We start from the raw sequence: 19,031 nt of genomic DNA on the forward strand, positions 1-19,031 counted from the left end.
GCCTGGAAGGCAATATATATATACGTCCCCCAAGCCACGAAGGGGCAACTGCCTTAGAAAGTGAAGGGACAATGGGGACGGTGTGTGGAGGCTCAAACCCGTTGGGGCCCATGGCTACCGCCAAGGGGCACCCCAAGTCGCATAGAGCCCAGAAGATCTGCACTTCCGCCACAACTGGGAAGGTGGAGGAAGGACCTTCCTGGGATGCCCCGAGTGCTTCCGGGTGGTGCTCATGCAGCTCTTCCGTCACACCAGGAAGTGCCGCCGGAAGAACATCGGCAATCACCTGGAGCACATCCGGGTGATTATAAAAGGGTCGGAGAGCCGGAGTCGGGAGTGAGGAGGAAATGCAAGAGTGCTTGGTGCTGGAGCTCTGTGTGTGTTTGGGGACACTTGTGTAACTGCTATTGTCCGCCTGTTTGTGTCTTCTCACAATATGTATATGTATATAGATAGCAAATAGAATATTATTATCTTGATTGATGACACTCGGCCCCTTCATGTCACAGCGTGTTCACAGTGTACTCCGCCATTGCCTTTGAACATTCACTATAAAAATGGAGGCAAGTTAAAACCATAAATCCAGAAGAGGTTTTCAGCATTTTTGAAATAAATTTTTAAATAAAATTGGAAGGTAAAAGACAGGGTGGGGTGGGGAGTCGGGGGTCATTTCTCCATCGTTTGAAGTCCTTGCCACCAATGGAAATAAATAAAGTGAAATAAAAAAAGATGTGCAGCTGCAGTAAAGTCTCCTTCTCTTGTCATTTCTCAGGGTGATTCAGGAGAGCCAGGACCAAAAGGTGACCCCGGAGCAAAGGTAGGGGGTTTCATGCCAGTCATAAATTGATCAAAGCTTCAATGTGACTCACTTTTATTGTGACTTTTTTTTTCCCCTGACAATACTGTTATTTTTTTTTTTCTTTTCTGAAATTTGGCCGAACCGCAACACGCACTTAATATAAAACATGTGAGTTGGCTGTGAGGAAACACTAAAATATCTGATAAAAGTAAAGAACGGCGTGTTGAAACTACATGGGCCGGCCGCGCTAGAGCAGGCGTGATGAATGTCCGCCGTCTGATCCTCCTGCACTCGGCTACAGCGGCTTGCCACTCCTGCTAAGCATCCCACAATGCACTGCGCCCCTCAGTCACCCCCTTGGGATCGTAACAGCAGTGCAGGCGTCCCGTGAACGACTTGTGATGTCAGTGAGATCTCGTTTTATGTTCAGGCAGCGTATGAGCTGCTTATGTGTCTTTAGCACAAACACTCGGGCGACGCGTGGGGTGAGGTGAGGTAACGACGAGATCGCGCCAGGTGGCACTTTGGTAACAGCAGCACTTTGGTGTAACTTTTTGAAATTGAAATTATTTCTTCTCAGTCATGGTGTAAACATATTTGCCACATAATAACCGTACTCTGTAGTGAAGCGTTTTTCAGAAACATTTCAAAAAAGACTTGTGTGTTCTTACAGACGCTAAGGCGTGGACAGCTCACCAGGGCCTAACTCTAACTCTAAACCCTAATCTGGTATGGGATCCATAATCATAATCATAATAATCATTTTCTTTGTTGCTCACTGTATTAGGCTGAATTCCGTTTCCCTCGGATGTCGGAGCTGGGAGTGACGTCACACCCGTGTTGAATCGCATTCCAGTTAAACCAATATGGATGTCGGGTGGCGCAGTGTGTAGCGCTGCTGCCTCGCAGTTAGGAGACCCGAGTTCGCTTCCCGGGTCCTCCCTCTGTGGAGTCTGCATGTTCTCTCCGTGTCTGTGGGGCTTTCCTCATGTCAGGTGAGGTGCATGGGTGGTCCTAATTGTGTGTGCTTGGTGTGTGTGCCCTGCAGTGGGCTGGCACCCTGCCCAGGGTTTGTTTCCTGCCTTGCGCCCTGTGTTGGCTGGGATTGGCTCCAGCAGACCCTCGTGACCCTGTAGTTAGGATATAGCGGGATGGAATATGGATGTCTCTTGGAAAACCTTGGTAGTTATTGCTTTTCCAAAATAAATACCCGTTGATGACATCGCATTACGCGGGATTTTGTGTTTCCAAGCACTGTAGCGTCATGTCCACGGATGGGAATTGACCACCACTGTGTGTTACGACTGCTCTCACGAGACACAACTAGACAGACGTGCTATGATATGGCAGCTTTCACTAAAGTTCACGGCGTATGGCCCTCCGACATGGTCAGTACTTAGTAAAGACCCCCTTCGGCGAGGATCACAGCTTGTAAATGCTTTTTGTAGCCAGTTAAGAGTCTTTCGGTTCTTACTTTGGGGTCTTTTTGCCCATTCATTCTCCAAATGGCTTCTAATTCTGTGAGAGTCTTGGGTCGTCTTGCCTGCACTGCTCTCTCTTTTGAGACCACCAGAGATTTTCAATGATGTTTAGGTCGGGTGGGCTGTGAGGTCAAAACAGTTTGCTTGTGGCTCTTGAGGTATTCCATTGTAGATTCTGAGGTGTGTTTCAGATCATTACCTTGTTGTAGGCCCCGTCCTCCTTTACCTTTCTAACAGATGGCGTGATGTTTGCCTCCAGACTTTGCTGCTGTTTCTTTGAATCCACTCTTCTCTCCACCAATGACGTGTTCCCTGTGCCACTTTCTGCCACACAAGCCCAAAGCCTCATCGATCCACCGCCATACTTATTTCTCAGAGACGTGTTCTTTTCCTGGAATTCGGACCCCCTCTTTGTCTCCAAACACACCTTTGCACGTTGTGCCCAGAAAGTTCTGTTTTGTCTTCCTCAGCCCACAGGACTTGTTCCCAGAATGCATCAGGGCTACTTTAGATGTTCATTTGCAGACTGAGTTTCGTGGCTTGGATTCCAGACCTCGACTTGATCTCACCCATTTCTGTTAACTGCCATTTCTTCATATCATTACGAACTGAGGAAACGGCGGCCTGGAAATGCTTTGCTGTCTTCTTGTCGCCTTCTGTTTCTTTGTCAGCCTAAGTTCTTTGACTTTTAAGAGTGCCAGGCGGCTGCTTAGAGGAGCCCATGGCTGCTCATTGTTGGCACAAAATCTGAGGAGTCCTGAGAATTTATACAGCTTTGCGATTGGCATCACAAGGGGTTTTCCTAATGATGACTGTGAACAAGCCATAGCCCCCCGAAAGAGTGAATGAAAGAACGAGGCCACCTTGTGAGACGTTACCCAAGACCTCGAATATTTTGGGGTGCCCAAACTTTTGCACGGTGCTCTTTACCTTTATTCACACTCCAATTGTAAAAAAAACAAAAACAAGACACTAATCTTAAAATGATGAACAGAAATGCGTCGTCTGAACACGATGCCTTGTGGTGATCTGCTCGTCTCCTGCTCACTGAACTGTTCACAGCAGCAGACATTTTAAGTAGGGGCGGCTCAACTTTTGCATGACACTATAAGTTTAATTTTGTTTTTCCCCAGGTTAGTTCTTCAGGTGGGCCAGTGTTCACCAGTTCTCAGTGCCAGCTGAAGCTCATGTGGAGCCTTTGGGGTGCCCCTCAGTGTCCGCAGCAGGTGCTCCTTGAGTTAGCAAAATGGCGCCCCTCGGTGTCCATAGTGTTACGGCAGGAAGTGGTGGCTCGAAACTTTAGGTTTGGAGTGGGTGCTGCTTTAGTTACAGTTACCAAGATGGGTGGATTAGCAGATAATTTGGAATCCGTTATGTATCGTCACAGAAGGACTTGGACAGCAGACAGGCTTGGGCAGATTTATGGACGATGAAATTTAATGTCAGTAAACGTAAAGAGTTACACATAGGAAGTGAACATGTGAGGTTTGAATACACAATGGGCGGTCAGAAAATCGAGAGTCCACCTTATAAGAAGGATTTAGGAGTTGTTGTGGACTTTAAGGTATCGACTTCCTGACAGTGTTCAGAAGGCATTAAGAAGGCTAACAGAATGTCAGGTTATATAGCCTTGATGTGTGGAGTACAAGTCACAGGAGGTTCTGCTCAACCTTTATAACACACTGGTGAGGCCTCATCTGGAGTCCTGAGTGCAGTTTTAGTCTTCAGGCTACAAAAAGGACATAACAGCACTAGAGAAGGTCCAGACTAGGCTGATTAGAGGACTACAGGGGATGAGTTAGGAGGAAAGACTAAAAGATAGATAGATAGATAGATAGATAGATAAGGCAATATATAATAGATAGATAGATAGATAGATGGATAGACACTATATGATAGATAATAGGTATGAAAGGCACTATATGATACATAGCTAGACAGATAGATAGACAGGAAAGGCACTATATAATAGATAGATAGGCACTAGATCAGTGGTGGCGAACCTATGGCACGCTGCCAAAGGGGCACTCAGAGCCCTCTCAGTGGGCACGCGCCGTCGCCCGAGCACAGAGTTCGTTACTATAAAGCCAGAGGAATGCGGGGCGGGCTGCTCCCTCACCGCTCCCCTCTTCACAGGACTTTTCTCACATCACCGCCCCTCTGCCCAGCAGCCCAATGGGGCGCTTCCTTCCTCTCCTGTCTGGGGTAAGGCGGCACACATGCTGCTTGAGGGTGCGGCACGGACTGCAGCCTTTTGAGTCTGTGATTCCCGTGGTGGGGTTGGAGGGGATGTGGTATAGCGGGTCCACAGCTCAAAATTGAAAAGGCCAGTTTTAACAGATAATTGCCGCACTCGGCTTAAAGGGGTTATGGTAGAGTGGCGGAGCGGTTTCCGGGAGCTTTGTGATGCGGGCAGTCCTCGCTTAAGCGCACAGGTGAGGAGTCGTCCGCATCTGTAATTATTGCCGCAGTTGCTAATCGCCACACCTGATCCACGACCCGTAATATATAATGGAAGCTTTGGGGCGGAGCTTAATAGGGAAGACCTCGTGAAACACTTGAGAGGATCGAAGGGATGACAAAGGACAGCACAGTTAGTTATGAAAATGAAATCCTTAAAGTGTGGAATTCTCTGCCAAATAATCTTAAGTCAATGAAGGCACTTGAGATTGCTTTCCTTACTTTGTTTGGAACATCTTATGCTTGTGCAGCTGTTTTCAGCTTTGAATTAAATCAAATCTGACACCAGAAACAGACTAACAGATGACCTGAGTGCTGCATGTGTTGCTCTCAAACTTACAAAGTATGAGCCAAGGTTAGACAAATTATCAGCATGCATACAACAGCAAAAAGCACATTAATTGTTCAAAAGCATACCGAATGCAAACTTTTACCTTTCAACAAAAAGTTGTTTGTATCATTGAAAGCTCCGCTATTATGTTTTTCTTTTAAGACAAAAGATGTTAATGTATGAGTGGCTTTTCTAAACTAAAAGCTCAGTAGATAGACAGACAGACAGAGCATCAGTATTGGCAGTTCAGTCCAATTTATCATCCAGCTGCACTCCCAGGTATTTATAGGTCTGTACCCTCTGCACACACTCACCTCTGATGATCACGGGGTCCATGAGGGGCCTGGGCCTCCTAAAATCCACCACCAGCTCCTTGGTTATGCTGGTGTTCAGTTTTAGGTGGTATTCAGGTTAAATTGCCATGTTGGCACTTTGCGATAAATAAGTGGGTTTTGGATTGCAGTTTGGGCACTTGGTTTCTAAATGGTTCGCCATCACTGCACTATAGGATAGATAGATAGATAGGCACTATATGATAGATAGATATATAGGTATGAAAGGCACTATATGATACATAGCTAGACAGATAGATAGACAGGAAAGGCACTATATAATAATAGATAGACGGAGAATGGAGCTGCTCAGTCCATTAGGTGATGAGGGCGGCCACCTAGGGTGCCGTCATCTTAACATGAAAGTTGAGGGGCGTGCGCTGTGGACACTGGGAGGCGCTGTTTCATTTTTGTAACCTGAGTGGCACACGTGCCCCTTAACTTTCATAAACAGTGCCCCTCTGGCGATGAAACCTGTGGTGGCCACCTCTGTCACCTAATGAGTTGACTCTGCCTCCTTCAGTTTAAATGTAGAGTACTGCCACCGCTTCTTAGTGTACCAGTGAATACCGCCACTCAGCTGGCATTCAAAGGTGCTATATAAATAAAATGTTATATTATTATTGTATCTCAACGATGTAAGTTTACCGTCACCTCTTCAGCAATCCTCACCGGGGTGACCACCCAGACACAGACACAAAGCACCAACACCCTGCACTTCAAACGATTGGCGATCAAAGGCTCACCATGCCGGCACTTGACAGGTGGCATCTCTTCAAAAATCAGATATGCGATCGAATGTCACTGCATCAGATCGAATGTCACTGCATCACCATGAATAAAGTCACTCTAGGAATTCTGTTCCACTTTAGGCACTGAATCAGTTAACAGATAAGCCACATAAATAAATAAATACATAAATGGCTGAAACACGGTGTTGGGCACTGAGTACATGGAATGGCTTATGCACAATATATTGGGAAGTGTGTTTGTTACCATAAGGGAAATCCACTCACTGGCCCCTTTATTAGGTACACAATACAATACAATACAGTTTATTTTTGTATAGCCCAGAATCACACAGGAAGTGCGCTTTAACACGCCCTGCCTCTTGACAGCCCCCAGCCTTGACTCTCTGAGAAGACAAGATTAAACTCCCAAAAAATCCTTGTAGGGAAAATGGAAGAAACCTCGGAAAGGCACTTCAAAGAGAGACCCTTTCCAGGTAGGTTGGGCGTGCAGTGGGTGTCAAAAGAAGGGGTCAATACAACACAATACACAGAACAGAACAAATCCTTAATACAGCATAATAATAAAAATTTTAGAAGTACGGAGCAGAATTTAACAGTAGATGATATCACAAAATAAGATTTGGATATTTTTAGAGTCCTGGAGACCTCATCCATCAAGCTGCCTCCCCATTTGGCCATTCCACAGCTGAACGTTGCTCAGCCAGCCAATCCGATGAAAAGACCCCTCTTTCCCATGATTCCTGTGATCCTCCAGCAGAGATGACTTTACCATAGGCAGGCAAACAACTTGGCAGGTGGGCCGTGGCAGCAATTGTCACATTTGGGTACCGAGAACAGAAACAGAATAGGTGAGGGTTAGTATCAAATTCTAACTCTCATGTTACTTATATTTTAGTGCTAATGACTAACAACAGAGATGCAGTCTGCACAGTAAATCAGCAGCTCTAGTCAGGGTGTGCTAAACTGAAGTCGTGAGTCTTCAACTGGGATTTAAAGGCTGAGACCGAAGGAGCATCTCTTATAGTAGCAGGCAGACCAGTCCATAGTTTAGGGCTCCTGTAACTAAAAGCTCGACCGCCCACTGTTATTTTATTAATCCTTGGAATCCTAAGCAGACCGGCATCTTAATGTGCTCTCAGGTTTGTAAGTCATGATAAGTTCAGACAAGCAAGCCGGACCTCAGCCATTTAATGATTTATATGCTAAAAGGAGGATTTTGAAAACTGCCCTAAACTTAACCAGGAGCCAGTGTGAGGATTTAAGAACTGGAGTTATGTGTTCGTATTTTCTTGTTCTTGTAATAATTCTTGCAGCCACATTTTGGATTAACTGGAGGCCGAATAAAGAACAGTTTAAACAGTCAGTGAACACCGCATTGCAGTAGTCAATCCTACTAGAGATAAATGCATGAATTAATTTCTCAGAATCGTGTTTATTTAGAAAGCACCTTAATTTCCTAACACCTTACTAGTCCCAGGTTGGACCCCTTTTGCCTTCAGGCCTGACGTAATTCTTCATGGCATCGATTCATCAAGGTGCTGGAAGCATTCCTCAGGGATTTCTGTCCATATTGATATGACAGCATCACACAGTGGCTGCAGATTTGTCACCTACACGTCCATAATGTGAATTTCCCATCCCACCACATCCCAAAAGTGCTCTGCTGGATTGGGAGCTGCTGACTGTAGAGGTCATTTGAGTCCAGTAACCTCATTGTCACATTCACGAAACCAGTCTAAGATGATCTGAGCTTTATGACATGGGCGTTATCTTTCTGGAAGAAACCATCAGAAGATGAGGGTCATAAAGAGATGGACACGGTCAGCAACAACACTCAGGTAGGCTGTGGCATTTAAACAATGCTCAGTTGGTACCAAGGGGCCCAAAGTGTGTGGTGGATATTATCTTGGCACCATTGCACCACCAGCACCAGCCTGAACCGTTGATACAAGGCAGGATGGATTCCTCACATTCATGTTGTTGACCCAACCATCCAAATGAAATCGAGACTCAGCAGACCAGGCAACGTTTTTCCAATCTTCTATTGTTCAGTTTTGGTGAGCGGGTGAATTGCACAGTAGCCTCAGCTGCCTTGTTCTTAGCTGACAGGAGTGGCACCCAGTGGGGTCTTCTGCTGCTGTAGCCCCCATCTGCTTCAAGGTTCAACATCGTGCGTGTTCAGAGATGCTCATCTGCAGTCCCCGGTTGTAACCAGTGCTTATTTCAGAGTTCCTGTTGCCTTTCTGTCAGCTTGAACCAGTCCGTGTGGTCAGGGGAGGCAGGTGAGACAGAGCCTCACCTGTCATCATGAAATGTCAAAATAACGAATAATAGCATTAAATAAATGTGTCCACTGGTCTGTGCTATAAATTTGTTTTCTGTATGATTCCAATTATTTTTATTTTTTTAAAACAATTTTATTGCATTCCATACAAATCGGTCAATTTTTACAAAAAATAGGACGGAGATTGAAAAACAAGTCAACCCCCACCCCTACGATTCCAATTATTTTGATCATTTTTATAGTCAAAATCGCTAAATTGTCGCATTTCCTGTTCAAATACCGGGGAGAAACGCGAGGTGCGGCAGTGACGGGCCTCACCTCACCTCGGACTGCGTTCTCTCTCACCTCACACGCGGGGTTGATGCGTGCGATTGGCGCGTGCCTGCTGCTGTCTCTCTGTATGTCGCCAATATAAGGTTTGCAGACACGTTTATTACACACCCTGACTTTCCACCATCTGGCTAATATCTTTAATGAATGTGTCTGACATATTTAGTCTTGCTGATCGGACACAAAACCGCAGTGAGAAGGCACAAGGCGAGTGAGGCAGACAGTACGGTGCCACCCTGTAGGGGGCGCATGTGAGCCCAATGGGTGCTCATTGCTGCTGTTCTTCTATGCGGAGGCGCCGATAAGTTAGCGATATCAAAAAGTCAAGTGCGCTGCGGCACTTCATTTATTTTTATTTTGTTTTCTTCCACCTGACTGCTAAAATGGAAGATTTAGATTTTTAAAACTGAAGGAAAATAAGAAGGGACTTTTACAAGAAAATGACGGAGATTTTCATGGAGGAGGATAGGCATGTGGACTTCATTTACAAATAAACTATAAACGGTTTTCGATTTTATAAAAAGTGAGATCAGACTAAGAAAAAAAATAGAATATTTTAAAACTACCTTTTGACCTTAAATAAAATATTCTTTTTGTTTTTCTTGTTATCCTTTTGTTGAACAGTCTGTATTGAAATTGATTAAAGCATCGGCATTAAAAGCTTTTAAAAACAACTAAATATTTCAATTAAGGTCAAAATCTAAATCCGTTTGTTTTGTACAGCACTCTATACTTTCATTTGTATTGAATGAGTAGGAATTGTGGAATTGCAACGGCAAATTTAGAACACATGGAGGGTGAGGAGCAAATGCGCTCTCTCCGCCGCTATAAATGTAACGTTCTTTCTGATCCAAATATGCGCCTTTCCGATGTGTGTGTACAGAATGCTGATGAGATATGAAACATAACTAGTGGTCAATGTGCAGGCTGTCAAGTGAATAGTCAATAAGCGACTCTTTGGGATTCATAGATTTGTAAATCTGAGTCTGAAAGAGTCCGTGCCTCACCAGCCATGAACCTCACCGCACGTCACTGCTGGCCATTCTCCTCTGGCATCAATACGGCATTTTCACCCAGCAGAGAACTGCCGCTCACTTTTTTCTTTACCTTTTTTTTTTTTTTTTTTTTTAACCTTTTTCGTACCATTTTCTGTAAACCCTGGAGATGGCTGTGCGTGAAAATCCCAAGATCAGCAGTTTGTGAAGTCGTCTGGCACCAACAGCTATGCCACGTTCAAAGTCACTACAGTCCCCCTTTCTTCCCTATTCTGATGCTCGGTTTGAACTTCAGCAGGTGGTCCTGACAATGTCTACAGGCCGACATGCACTGAGTTGCTGCCATGTGATATTAACAAGCAGTCAAACAGGTGTACCTAATAAAGTGGCCGGTGAGTCTATATGTTTTATTATATCTCGATTATAATCTTAAAAAGGTATATTTCAAGTGTGCTGAAAGACGTACGTTTGTCTGATGTTGCAGTATATTTCATCCCAAGCACCCTGCTGGTAGGTCCTGCGTTAACTGAAGGGATTTTTAAGGAGACGGCGTCGGCCAGCCATCCGATTCTCGACATGCAGCCCGCCGTCTCATTGAGATGAGGGGCTTCTCCACGAATTAGCGCCTCGGTGTGCGCTTCGAGACCGTGAATGTTTCAACGAGGTTGGCTCGCTTTTCCTTTCACTTTCTTCTTTTTTTCTTGCTTGATTGCCGAATAAAGATTCCAATTTTCAATTCATCCTTAGATCCGCGATGTGCGCCAGCCCAGACAATAAGCATAATAAGCGACTGGAGCCGATCCATTGAATAACGCAAATGCAATTCCTGATGCGGCACTTCTCTCGGGATTATAATTGGAGAAAAATATGAAGAGAGAATAAACTTCACTGGGGAGAAAGAAAACGAAAACGTACATAGCTGGAAGTTGATCATTTCAAGGCTTTGATTCCAAGAGCTCGTTTTATTCTATTTTATTATTATTTTCTTTTTTCCCTCCCAATGAAAGACAAACAGCGCCGCATTTAAATTCTAATTGCAGTTTTATTGCCGAGGCGCGGAGAACACAATCGCACTATGTGATTAGAAACAAAGTTAGCAGACGGCAAAATGAAAAGTAGCCTGCAGCTTACAACCCGCTGAGCTTATTTAATTTGAAGAAAAAAAGAAGAAGAAGAAAGCGCTTTGGGGTATTTCAGTGCGCTTTAAGTAAAACCACCGACGTCAATAATTCATACACGTAATCAGAAAGGCTTTGAGAATAAAGGAGTCGCTCGTGACACGTGCAAACGGAGCGCAAGAAATCGTCCTTAAGTTTCATTTAGCAGAACTGAGGCGACATGGCAGAGGAGCACGGCGGCCCGGCGATTGGCGCGGCTGCCTTTTGAATTCCGTGGCCATGTGGAGTCTGCGTGTTCCTCTTTTGTGGGTTTAGTGGGGTTTTCCTCCGACACTCCCGTACCCGCACACCACCCACTAGTGAGTGTTAAGTGTGGACCTTAAAGTGAATTGAGAAAATGCTGAGACGCCGCCACTGTCTGCATACTTCATTGTGTTGTAGATTTAATTTTATACTGGCTGAGCTACCTGTGGAAGGCGGCTTGACATTTAAATAATCAACTTGGCGTTCACTTTTGCAGTGCGCCATTCAACACATCTGCCTCAGTTATATGCCATTTGATATGGGATTCGTAGGAGTGGTGTAAATGTCTGTGATGCACCATCTGTTAGAATGACAAATGCAATGCGCCTTGTTACTACAAATATTTGTGATGCACCATCTGTTAGAATGACAGAAAGACAATGACAAATGTAATACATTTTCTTGTGACGCGCCATCTGCTGGAATGACAAATGCAATGCAGTTGTCTCTGATTTTTGTCATTGGTTGTGGGCTTCGTAAAAGCAATGTTGTTTGTGATGTGCCATCTGCTGGGGTGACAAATACACCCTATTTTATTACTACAAATGTTTGTTATGTACTCTCTGTTAAAGTGACAAATGCAATGGACTTTATTACTACTAATGTTTTAGATGCACCATCTGTTGGAATGACAGAAATATAGCAGCTGGACGTACACAAAGAGACATGGAGAAACAGGCACTTATCCTTTTACTAAGGTGGATATTTTTGATATGCCACCTGTTGCAATTATAAATGCGATGCACATGTCTCTGTTATATGTCATTTGGTATAAGAGTCATAAAAGAAAAATTAATGATTGTGATATATCTTCTGTCAGAATGACAAATGCCATGTGTTTCATTATTATAAATATTTGTGTTGCACCATCTATTAGAATGAAAGGGAGATTAGCAACCAAACGGATATACAGACATTTATCATGTCATAAAGTTGGTGCTTTTGATGTGGCATCTGTTAGAATGACAATTGCAATGCCTATGTCTCCATGTTATGCCCAAAAAGCTGCATTGTTGTCTGTTATGCGCCATCTGTTGGAATGATAAAAGCAATGCATATGTCTTTGTTATATGCCATTTGGTATGGGATTCATAAAATCAGCTTTAATGTTTGTGATGCACCATCTGCTTGAATGACAAATGCAATGCATGTTATTACTAAACATGTTTGTGATGTGTCATATATTGGAATGACTGGGACATGGCGACCAGATACATACTTCCCCTTTTATTAAATATATATATATATATATATATATATATATATATATATATATATATAGATAGATAGATAGATAGATATATATAGATAGATATATATATAGATAGATAGATATGGGTGGCACAGTGGGTAGCGCTGCTGCCTTGCAGTTAGGAGACCAGGGTTCACTTCCTGCATGGAGTTTGCATGTTCTCCCCGTGTCTGCGTGGGTTTCCTCCGGGCGCTCCGGTTTCCTCCCACAGTCCAAAGACTTGCAGGTTAGGTGCATTAGCGATCCTAAATTGTCCCTAGTGTGTGCTTGGTGTCTCTGTGTGTGCACTGCTACCTGTCTAAGAGAGGTCGAAATCTAAATAATCAACATAAACTTCCGCATTTGCATTGCAAAGTCTATTGGAATGTAATTTGTAATTCATACAGTAATAAACTACAATGGATTTGTCATTTCAACAGATGGTACATCACAAACATTTGTAGTAATAAAATGCATTGTTATATGCATTTTATGTATAAATGTTATATACTGCTTGATATTGGATTCTTTTAATTAGCGTTAATGTTTCTGAGGCACCATCTGTTGAACTAGCAAACGCTAAGCATTTTATTACTACAAGCATTAAAAAGTGTATTCCAATAGATGGTGTTCTCCAACTTTATTGCTGAGGTCTACGTTGATTGCTAAGATTTCATCCCGCCCTAGATGGCTAGCACAGCTAGTATATCACCATTATACCCAATCTCGCATGTCTTTGGACTGTGGGAAGAAAAGCGAGGAGAACATGCAAACTGCAGCCAAAGAGCATTCTGGGATTTGTTCCCTGTTCTCCCAGTTGCGAGACAGCGGCACTAGCACTGCACTAGCACTGCGCCACCCGGCGTTGTGTCCAGTTCGTAGGTGAGTGAGCGGCTGGATGTTGAAGCACACAGAGAGTGCGGAGGAGTTCAAATATTTGCGTGGTTCACTGTGCCCTCTAGTGGCACGTAGTATGCATTGACTATGTAAAATACTATGAAGAAAATTCAAAGCGTGTTCTAACCCAGGGTTTCCCAAACTCGGTCTTGGGGACCCCCTGTGGCTGCAGGTTTTTGTTCCAACCAGATTCCTAATCAGTGACAACACCTGATAACACTGAGCTCATTTAATTAGCTGGTATTTTTTTTTCTTTTATTCGACATTCAGAAAAGCACAGCAGCATGATTTTTACATTTATAAGACATTTATAAATATTTCTGCTGTTGCTATAGATTTAAATGCTTAACTCTCTTTTTTTGCTTTCATACTTTTTATACTTTTCGCTGCAGTTTTTTCCCCATTCATTGTATTTTAATAATGAGAATTTAAAAAAAGCAGATCAGACACCCAGGCAAACTTTAGAGTCAGACCCAATAATTAGTAAATAATGGTTTAATTAAACAATTAGAACACCTAGAAAAGTAGAATGAAAATCAAGATGAAAATACTGTTAAAAAGAAAAAATACATTATTCCTATATAACTGCTTGGTACATTTTAATATATATATATATATATATATATATATATAAGCAAACTTAGTTTTCTAATTTCTATATTGTTCCCTAAACACAGAACTTGGGAAATATTATTTCACTTAATTAGCCCAGGAGTTCAATTAAAAACATAAGCTGGTTGAAACAAAAACCTGCAGCCACAGGGGGTCTCCAGGACCGAGTTTGGCAAACACTGTTCTAACCGAAGCGCTATTTTGTCTTACCTTTAGAAAGGCTGGCATTTCGTTGGCTTTCCTGGCACCGTAAACGTTAGCAATGAACGCCCGGGTGGGCAGATCTGATCGTCCTCAGTTCGCTACGTTAGGGCACCGCTTTAAAAATCATTAGGGTCACTGAAACTGCGCTTTGCAAAAAGCCTTCGGACGGCCAGGAGTGAAACAAAGATCGGCGTCCGGCTCAACCATCCATTAATTTAAAGCGCATCCACCGGGCGTTAAGATGAGAGCTACAGCATGAAAACTGGGGACGTTAACTCTAATTGTCCTAAGGTCCTGTGCCCAAACCCTGTGCTGGCTGGCACCCCCGTCATATCTTCTTGGTTCTGTCCACCAGACACAGCCGCTCAACGCAAGAGAATCGTCTGTTTAACTGAACCCGAGCCTTTATGTTCAAAGCGGTCTTGTGCCCTCTGGCTGAATTAAAGTCCCCTCCGCACTTTGCCATTGTGGCTGCCATCTGCCGCACTCCTGTCTGTCGGCTTCTTCTGTTCTTGATCTTTTTTTTCTTTCGCCATTCACACATCGCATTCGTCTTGTTGACCTTATAGTGGACAAACAGAACAGATTCCTCATGCTGCTCGCCTCCATATGACCGAGGTTCACTTTGGGTCTTTTCCTTTTGTTTGTGTGGCCTTCGTTCATGTCTGCAGCATCCCATGGTGCACAGATGAAGCAGGGACGTGCAAGGGGTAGATGATGTTAATCGGTTAGAATGAAAAAGGCCACAAATTCCATCAGAATCAGAGCTTTTTATTACCTACATGGAATAACTGAAGCCATAAGATAGCAGAAAAACTGTTTGTCCCCTTTTGCTGTAGGGTTCTTACAATTAATAACAATAAGAATCATAATAATACATTTTATTTATATAGCGCCTCTCCCATGATCAATTAAGATTAAACTCGTACTCGAAGTACCTGGTTTGACCAGCCTGGCATCTTGGAATAGATATAATGGCTAAAGAATCGGGTGTGGGTTCAGATTCTGCGGTGAAGATTGTGCCCCTAGTAGCGCCTGGTGATTGTGTTATTATGGCAGGCGATATACAGTCATTTAACTCGGATAACGAGATTTGACGTGCGGCTAAACGGAAGTACATTTTCTGGCACAGTGTGTTAGATAGCCCCCACTCCGACAGGTAATATTGTATATTAAATAAGTTGTGTCAGGCGTATTTATATATAAAATCAGAAAGCGCAGTTCAGTTTTGGGCAGTAGGTCGTTGAGACCTGGGATAATACGTGGAGCATTATTACTACTAAAATCGACTTTTAGCCCTTCGGCCAAAATTAAATAACTCCCTCCTTGCCGCCACGTGGTTTACAAATTGTGTTATGCCTTTCATGGCCTTCGTGTTCGCAATGAAAGAGAAAGTGAGTGTGAGGCTGAATGACGGCGAGGAATACCGAGCCAGGGGGAAAAAAAAATGTGTGTCGCAGTGCCCTCTAGTGGCAGATTGCGCGCCGCATCCCGTGTGACTTACAGCATTGCTTCCAATTTAAGAGGCACGCACTTTATCATATGCTTCAAGACTTTAATTCGTGGCGTTTCATTGTCAAACCTCTTAAGACCTTCTCCAGCTGAAGAAACTCAAAGGAACAAGCGAAAATCGACGCGATTTTGAAGGGGCAAGAGATTCGGTGCTCGAATCAGGTAGCGAATCGGCGCGTGTGTAATAATAATAATAAGAATAATTTGTATTTTATAGCGCCTTTCCTAAGCTCAACGCACTTCACAAATATTCAAATGGATATGTTAGGAATGAAGGCAAAAATTACGTTAATTACACAGAATACAAATTAATATCAAACATCAAATAATATAAATCATATGAAAGTCACATTTCTGAATTAGTTTTAACATCAATAAACAGAAAAAAAGAAAGCAAAGCCAGGAACAATTAACAAAACTTGTATGCGCTTAAATGGAGGGATATAAATACGGGTGATGCAATCAGCAACGGCAGTGACGCTCAATGAAAAGGATAAGTCCAGTAAACGGGTTTGGCGCGCGCGGGTTTGTGAAAGGGCAGCGATTTGGCGCGCGCGCATGTATAGGTGAAAGCGTTTTGGCGCGCGGGTGTTCGTTAAGTAAAATTGATTCCACGAAAGGAAAAATACATTGTTTCGAGGTGCAAGTATATTTTCTTGTATATAGGTCCTTTTTTTAATCTGATTTTTTGAACGGCGGTTCCTAAATTTGAGTTAAAATCAGTAGTATATAATGATTAAGCATTAAAGATCGCATCTCATTCTGCCTTTACACCAACTCACATCTCGTTGGCATTCCCCCTATGAATGTCATTGTCGGCTGATCTTCTGACCTGGCAGCTCATTACAGCCCTGCCATACCCTGCAGATGATGGGCACCTCGTGGTGCTGAGGCTGATCTTCAGGTAATGGGCATCTAGCAGAGGTGAACAATACAACGGTGGTGTTTTTCATTCTAACTGACCCCTAGCTGCAGACTAATACCAGATGGAGTTCAGCACCAGAAGCTGAGTGAGCTAAAAAAAAATCATGTTCATTTATTTGCCTAGCAGGCGCTTTTATACTATACAATACAATACAAGACAATTTATATTTGAGTAGCCCACAATTACACAAGAAGTGCCACAATGGGCTTTGACAGGCTCTGCCTCTTGACAGCCCCCCAGCCTTGACTCTCTAAGAAGATAAGAAAAAACTCCCAAAAAAAAACCCTTGTAAGCAAAAAAAAAAAATGGAAGAAACTTTGGGACAGGCAGTTCAAAGAGAGACCCCTTTCCAGGTAGGCTGGGCGTGCAGCGGGTGTCAATAGAATACAATATACAGAACAGAGCACAAGTAATCTTCAATACAATATAATAGTGCAATAGAAATATTACAAGTACAGAGCAGAATTACACAGTCGATGATATCCCATAATATGATTCGAATTTGTTTAGAGTCCTGGAGACCTCATCCATCAAGCTGCCGCCCCCATTTGGCCATTCCACTGCTGAAATAGCGCTAATCCAATGAAAGGACCCCACTACCCCACAATTCCTGCGATCCCTCATCAGGGGTGACTTTACCTTAGGTGGGCAAAACAACTTGTAAGGTGGGCCGTGCCATCAAGTGCCACATTTGAGTACCGAGAAGAGAAACAGATTAGTTGAGGGTTAGTAACAAATTCTAACTATCATGTTCCTTATGTTTTAGTGCTAATGACTAACAACAGAGATGCAGTCTGTACAGTTAATCAGCAGCTCTAGTCAGGGTGTGCTGAACTGAAGTTGTGAGTCTTCAGCTGGGATTTGAAAGCTGAGACTGAAGGGGCATCTCTTATAGTGGCGGGCATTTCACTCCACAGTCTAGAGGCCCCCTGTAACTAAAAGCTCGACCTCCCACTGTTATTTTATTAATCCTTGGAATCCTAAGCAGACCGGCATCTTGAGATCTTAATGTGCGCTCAGGTTTGTAAGTCATGATAAGTTCAGACAAGTAAGCTGGACCTTGGCCATTTAAGGCTTTATATGTTAAAAGGAGGATTTTGAGATCTGCCCTAAACTTAACCTGGAGCCGAAGTGACTTACAAAAGAAGTTAAAATAATAGAAATAAACATCAATCACTGTAGGTGACTTTTTGGGAGCAAGCGTGAGGGTACAAATTTGATCATCACAAGAGAGTCACACTTCCTTAGTTACAAGAACTTTGTCAGAATTCACCCAACTAGAGTTAAACACACCGAGAAGTCAGATGTTTGAGTGGAGGTGGGCTTCTTGTTCCAATAGGCAGGGGCTACACGTGAAAATATTCTGGATTGAGATTTAATGGCAGACAGAGGGTGGCATCAGCAGACCTGAGTGGTCGAGAAGGACCATAGGACCTCATCACTTTCTCCATATAGTAGGTGCTGACCAATTGACGACTCGGTAGACAGCATCAAGGATTTGAACTTAAGTACCTGCTGCTACAGGGAACCACCGCAGTGACCTGAAGAGAGGAGCGAACGATGGGTGCCCACTACAGCTGGTTGAACACCAAACATGCCGCTGCATTCTGAATCGTCTACAGTGGCTTGGTGAAACATGGCGGTGGTCCAGATGTGATAAGATCAAAAGCTGGACCACGAGTTGTGCGACATACTGATCTTTAGTAAATCTGTAAAAACAACAGACATTTGTGACATCGAAAGACGTTTGGTCGTCCATCAACACCCCAGAGTTGCCTACTGACTTGGCAAGCGTTATCCATAAGTAGCTGAGCTAAACAGAGATGGGGTGTTGAGGGAGATGGATGAGCTGGGATAACAAGGAGGTCCATGTTTGCCAGGCTGAGCTGGAGATGATGTCCCTTCTTCCAGGTCGCAATACCAACAAGGCTTGAAGGGATTCCTGCTGATCCCGTGGGGTCCTCTGGAGCTCTGAAGCTGCATATCATCAGCATAGCACTGATAAGAGAACCCATGGGGCTGGATGGTGGGGCTTGGTAAGGTGGTGTTCAGAGAGAAGAAGGGAGAACTGTGAACCAATCTTTGGGGTACCCTTGACATTTCTCAAATAGCAGGACACGTAGTAGGATCTGCTTATGAGGTGGGACTCAAACTACATGAGGGTGGGCCCAGTAATGTCCAGGTCAGAAAGGGTGGCAAGGATGATCTGGTGATAGACCATGTCAAGGGTGAAAGAGAGATCTAGCAGGATGGCATGTTGGTAGCTTGTATCGACAAGATTAAATAGGGTCATCTTTGTGGAATGGACCCTCTTGAAGCCTGATTGATTAAGATCAAGCAGTCTGCACTTAACGTTGGTAGTACCCCCGACCCCCAAGAACTGCTGCCAGGCACATCGTGTGGCCACCGTGACGTTTTGCTTTGCATGTTCTGTAGGAGCTCGGGTGGCTCTTGTTCAGAATTTT

The 19,031-nt window shown here is 43.7% G+C and overlaps 1 protein-coding gene across 1 annotated transcript in view; it reads left to right on the forward strand.

Moving 5' to 3' along the window:
- Nucleotides 1-19,031, forward strand: part of LOC120532231 (collagen alpha-1(XXV) chain-like) — a 632,315-nt gene that overhangs the window by 532,187 nt on the left and 81,097 nt on the right. Inside the window, exon 14 of the mRNA XM_039758080.1 lies at nt 773-817. Within this exon, the coding sequence (XP_039614014.1) occupies nt 773-817 (45 nt within the window). The remainder of the gene's footprint in view (nt 1-772; nt 818-19,031) is intronic.

The sequence above is a fragment of the Polypterus senegalus genome, chromosome 7 (assembly GCF_016835505.1).
Source record: "Polypterus senegalus isolate Bchr_013 chromosome 7, ASM1683550v1, whole genome shotgun sequence".
In the NCBI taxonomy this organism is placed as follows: domain Eukaryota; kingdom Metazoa; phylum Chordata; class Cladistia; order Polypteriformes; family Polypteridae; genus Polypterus; species Polypterus senegalus.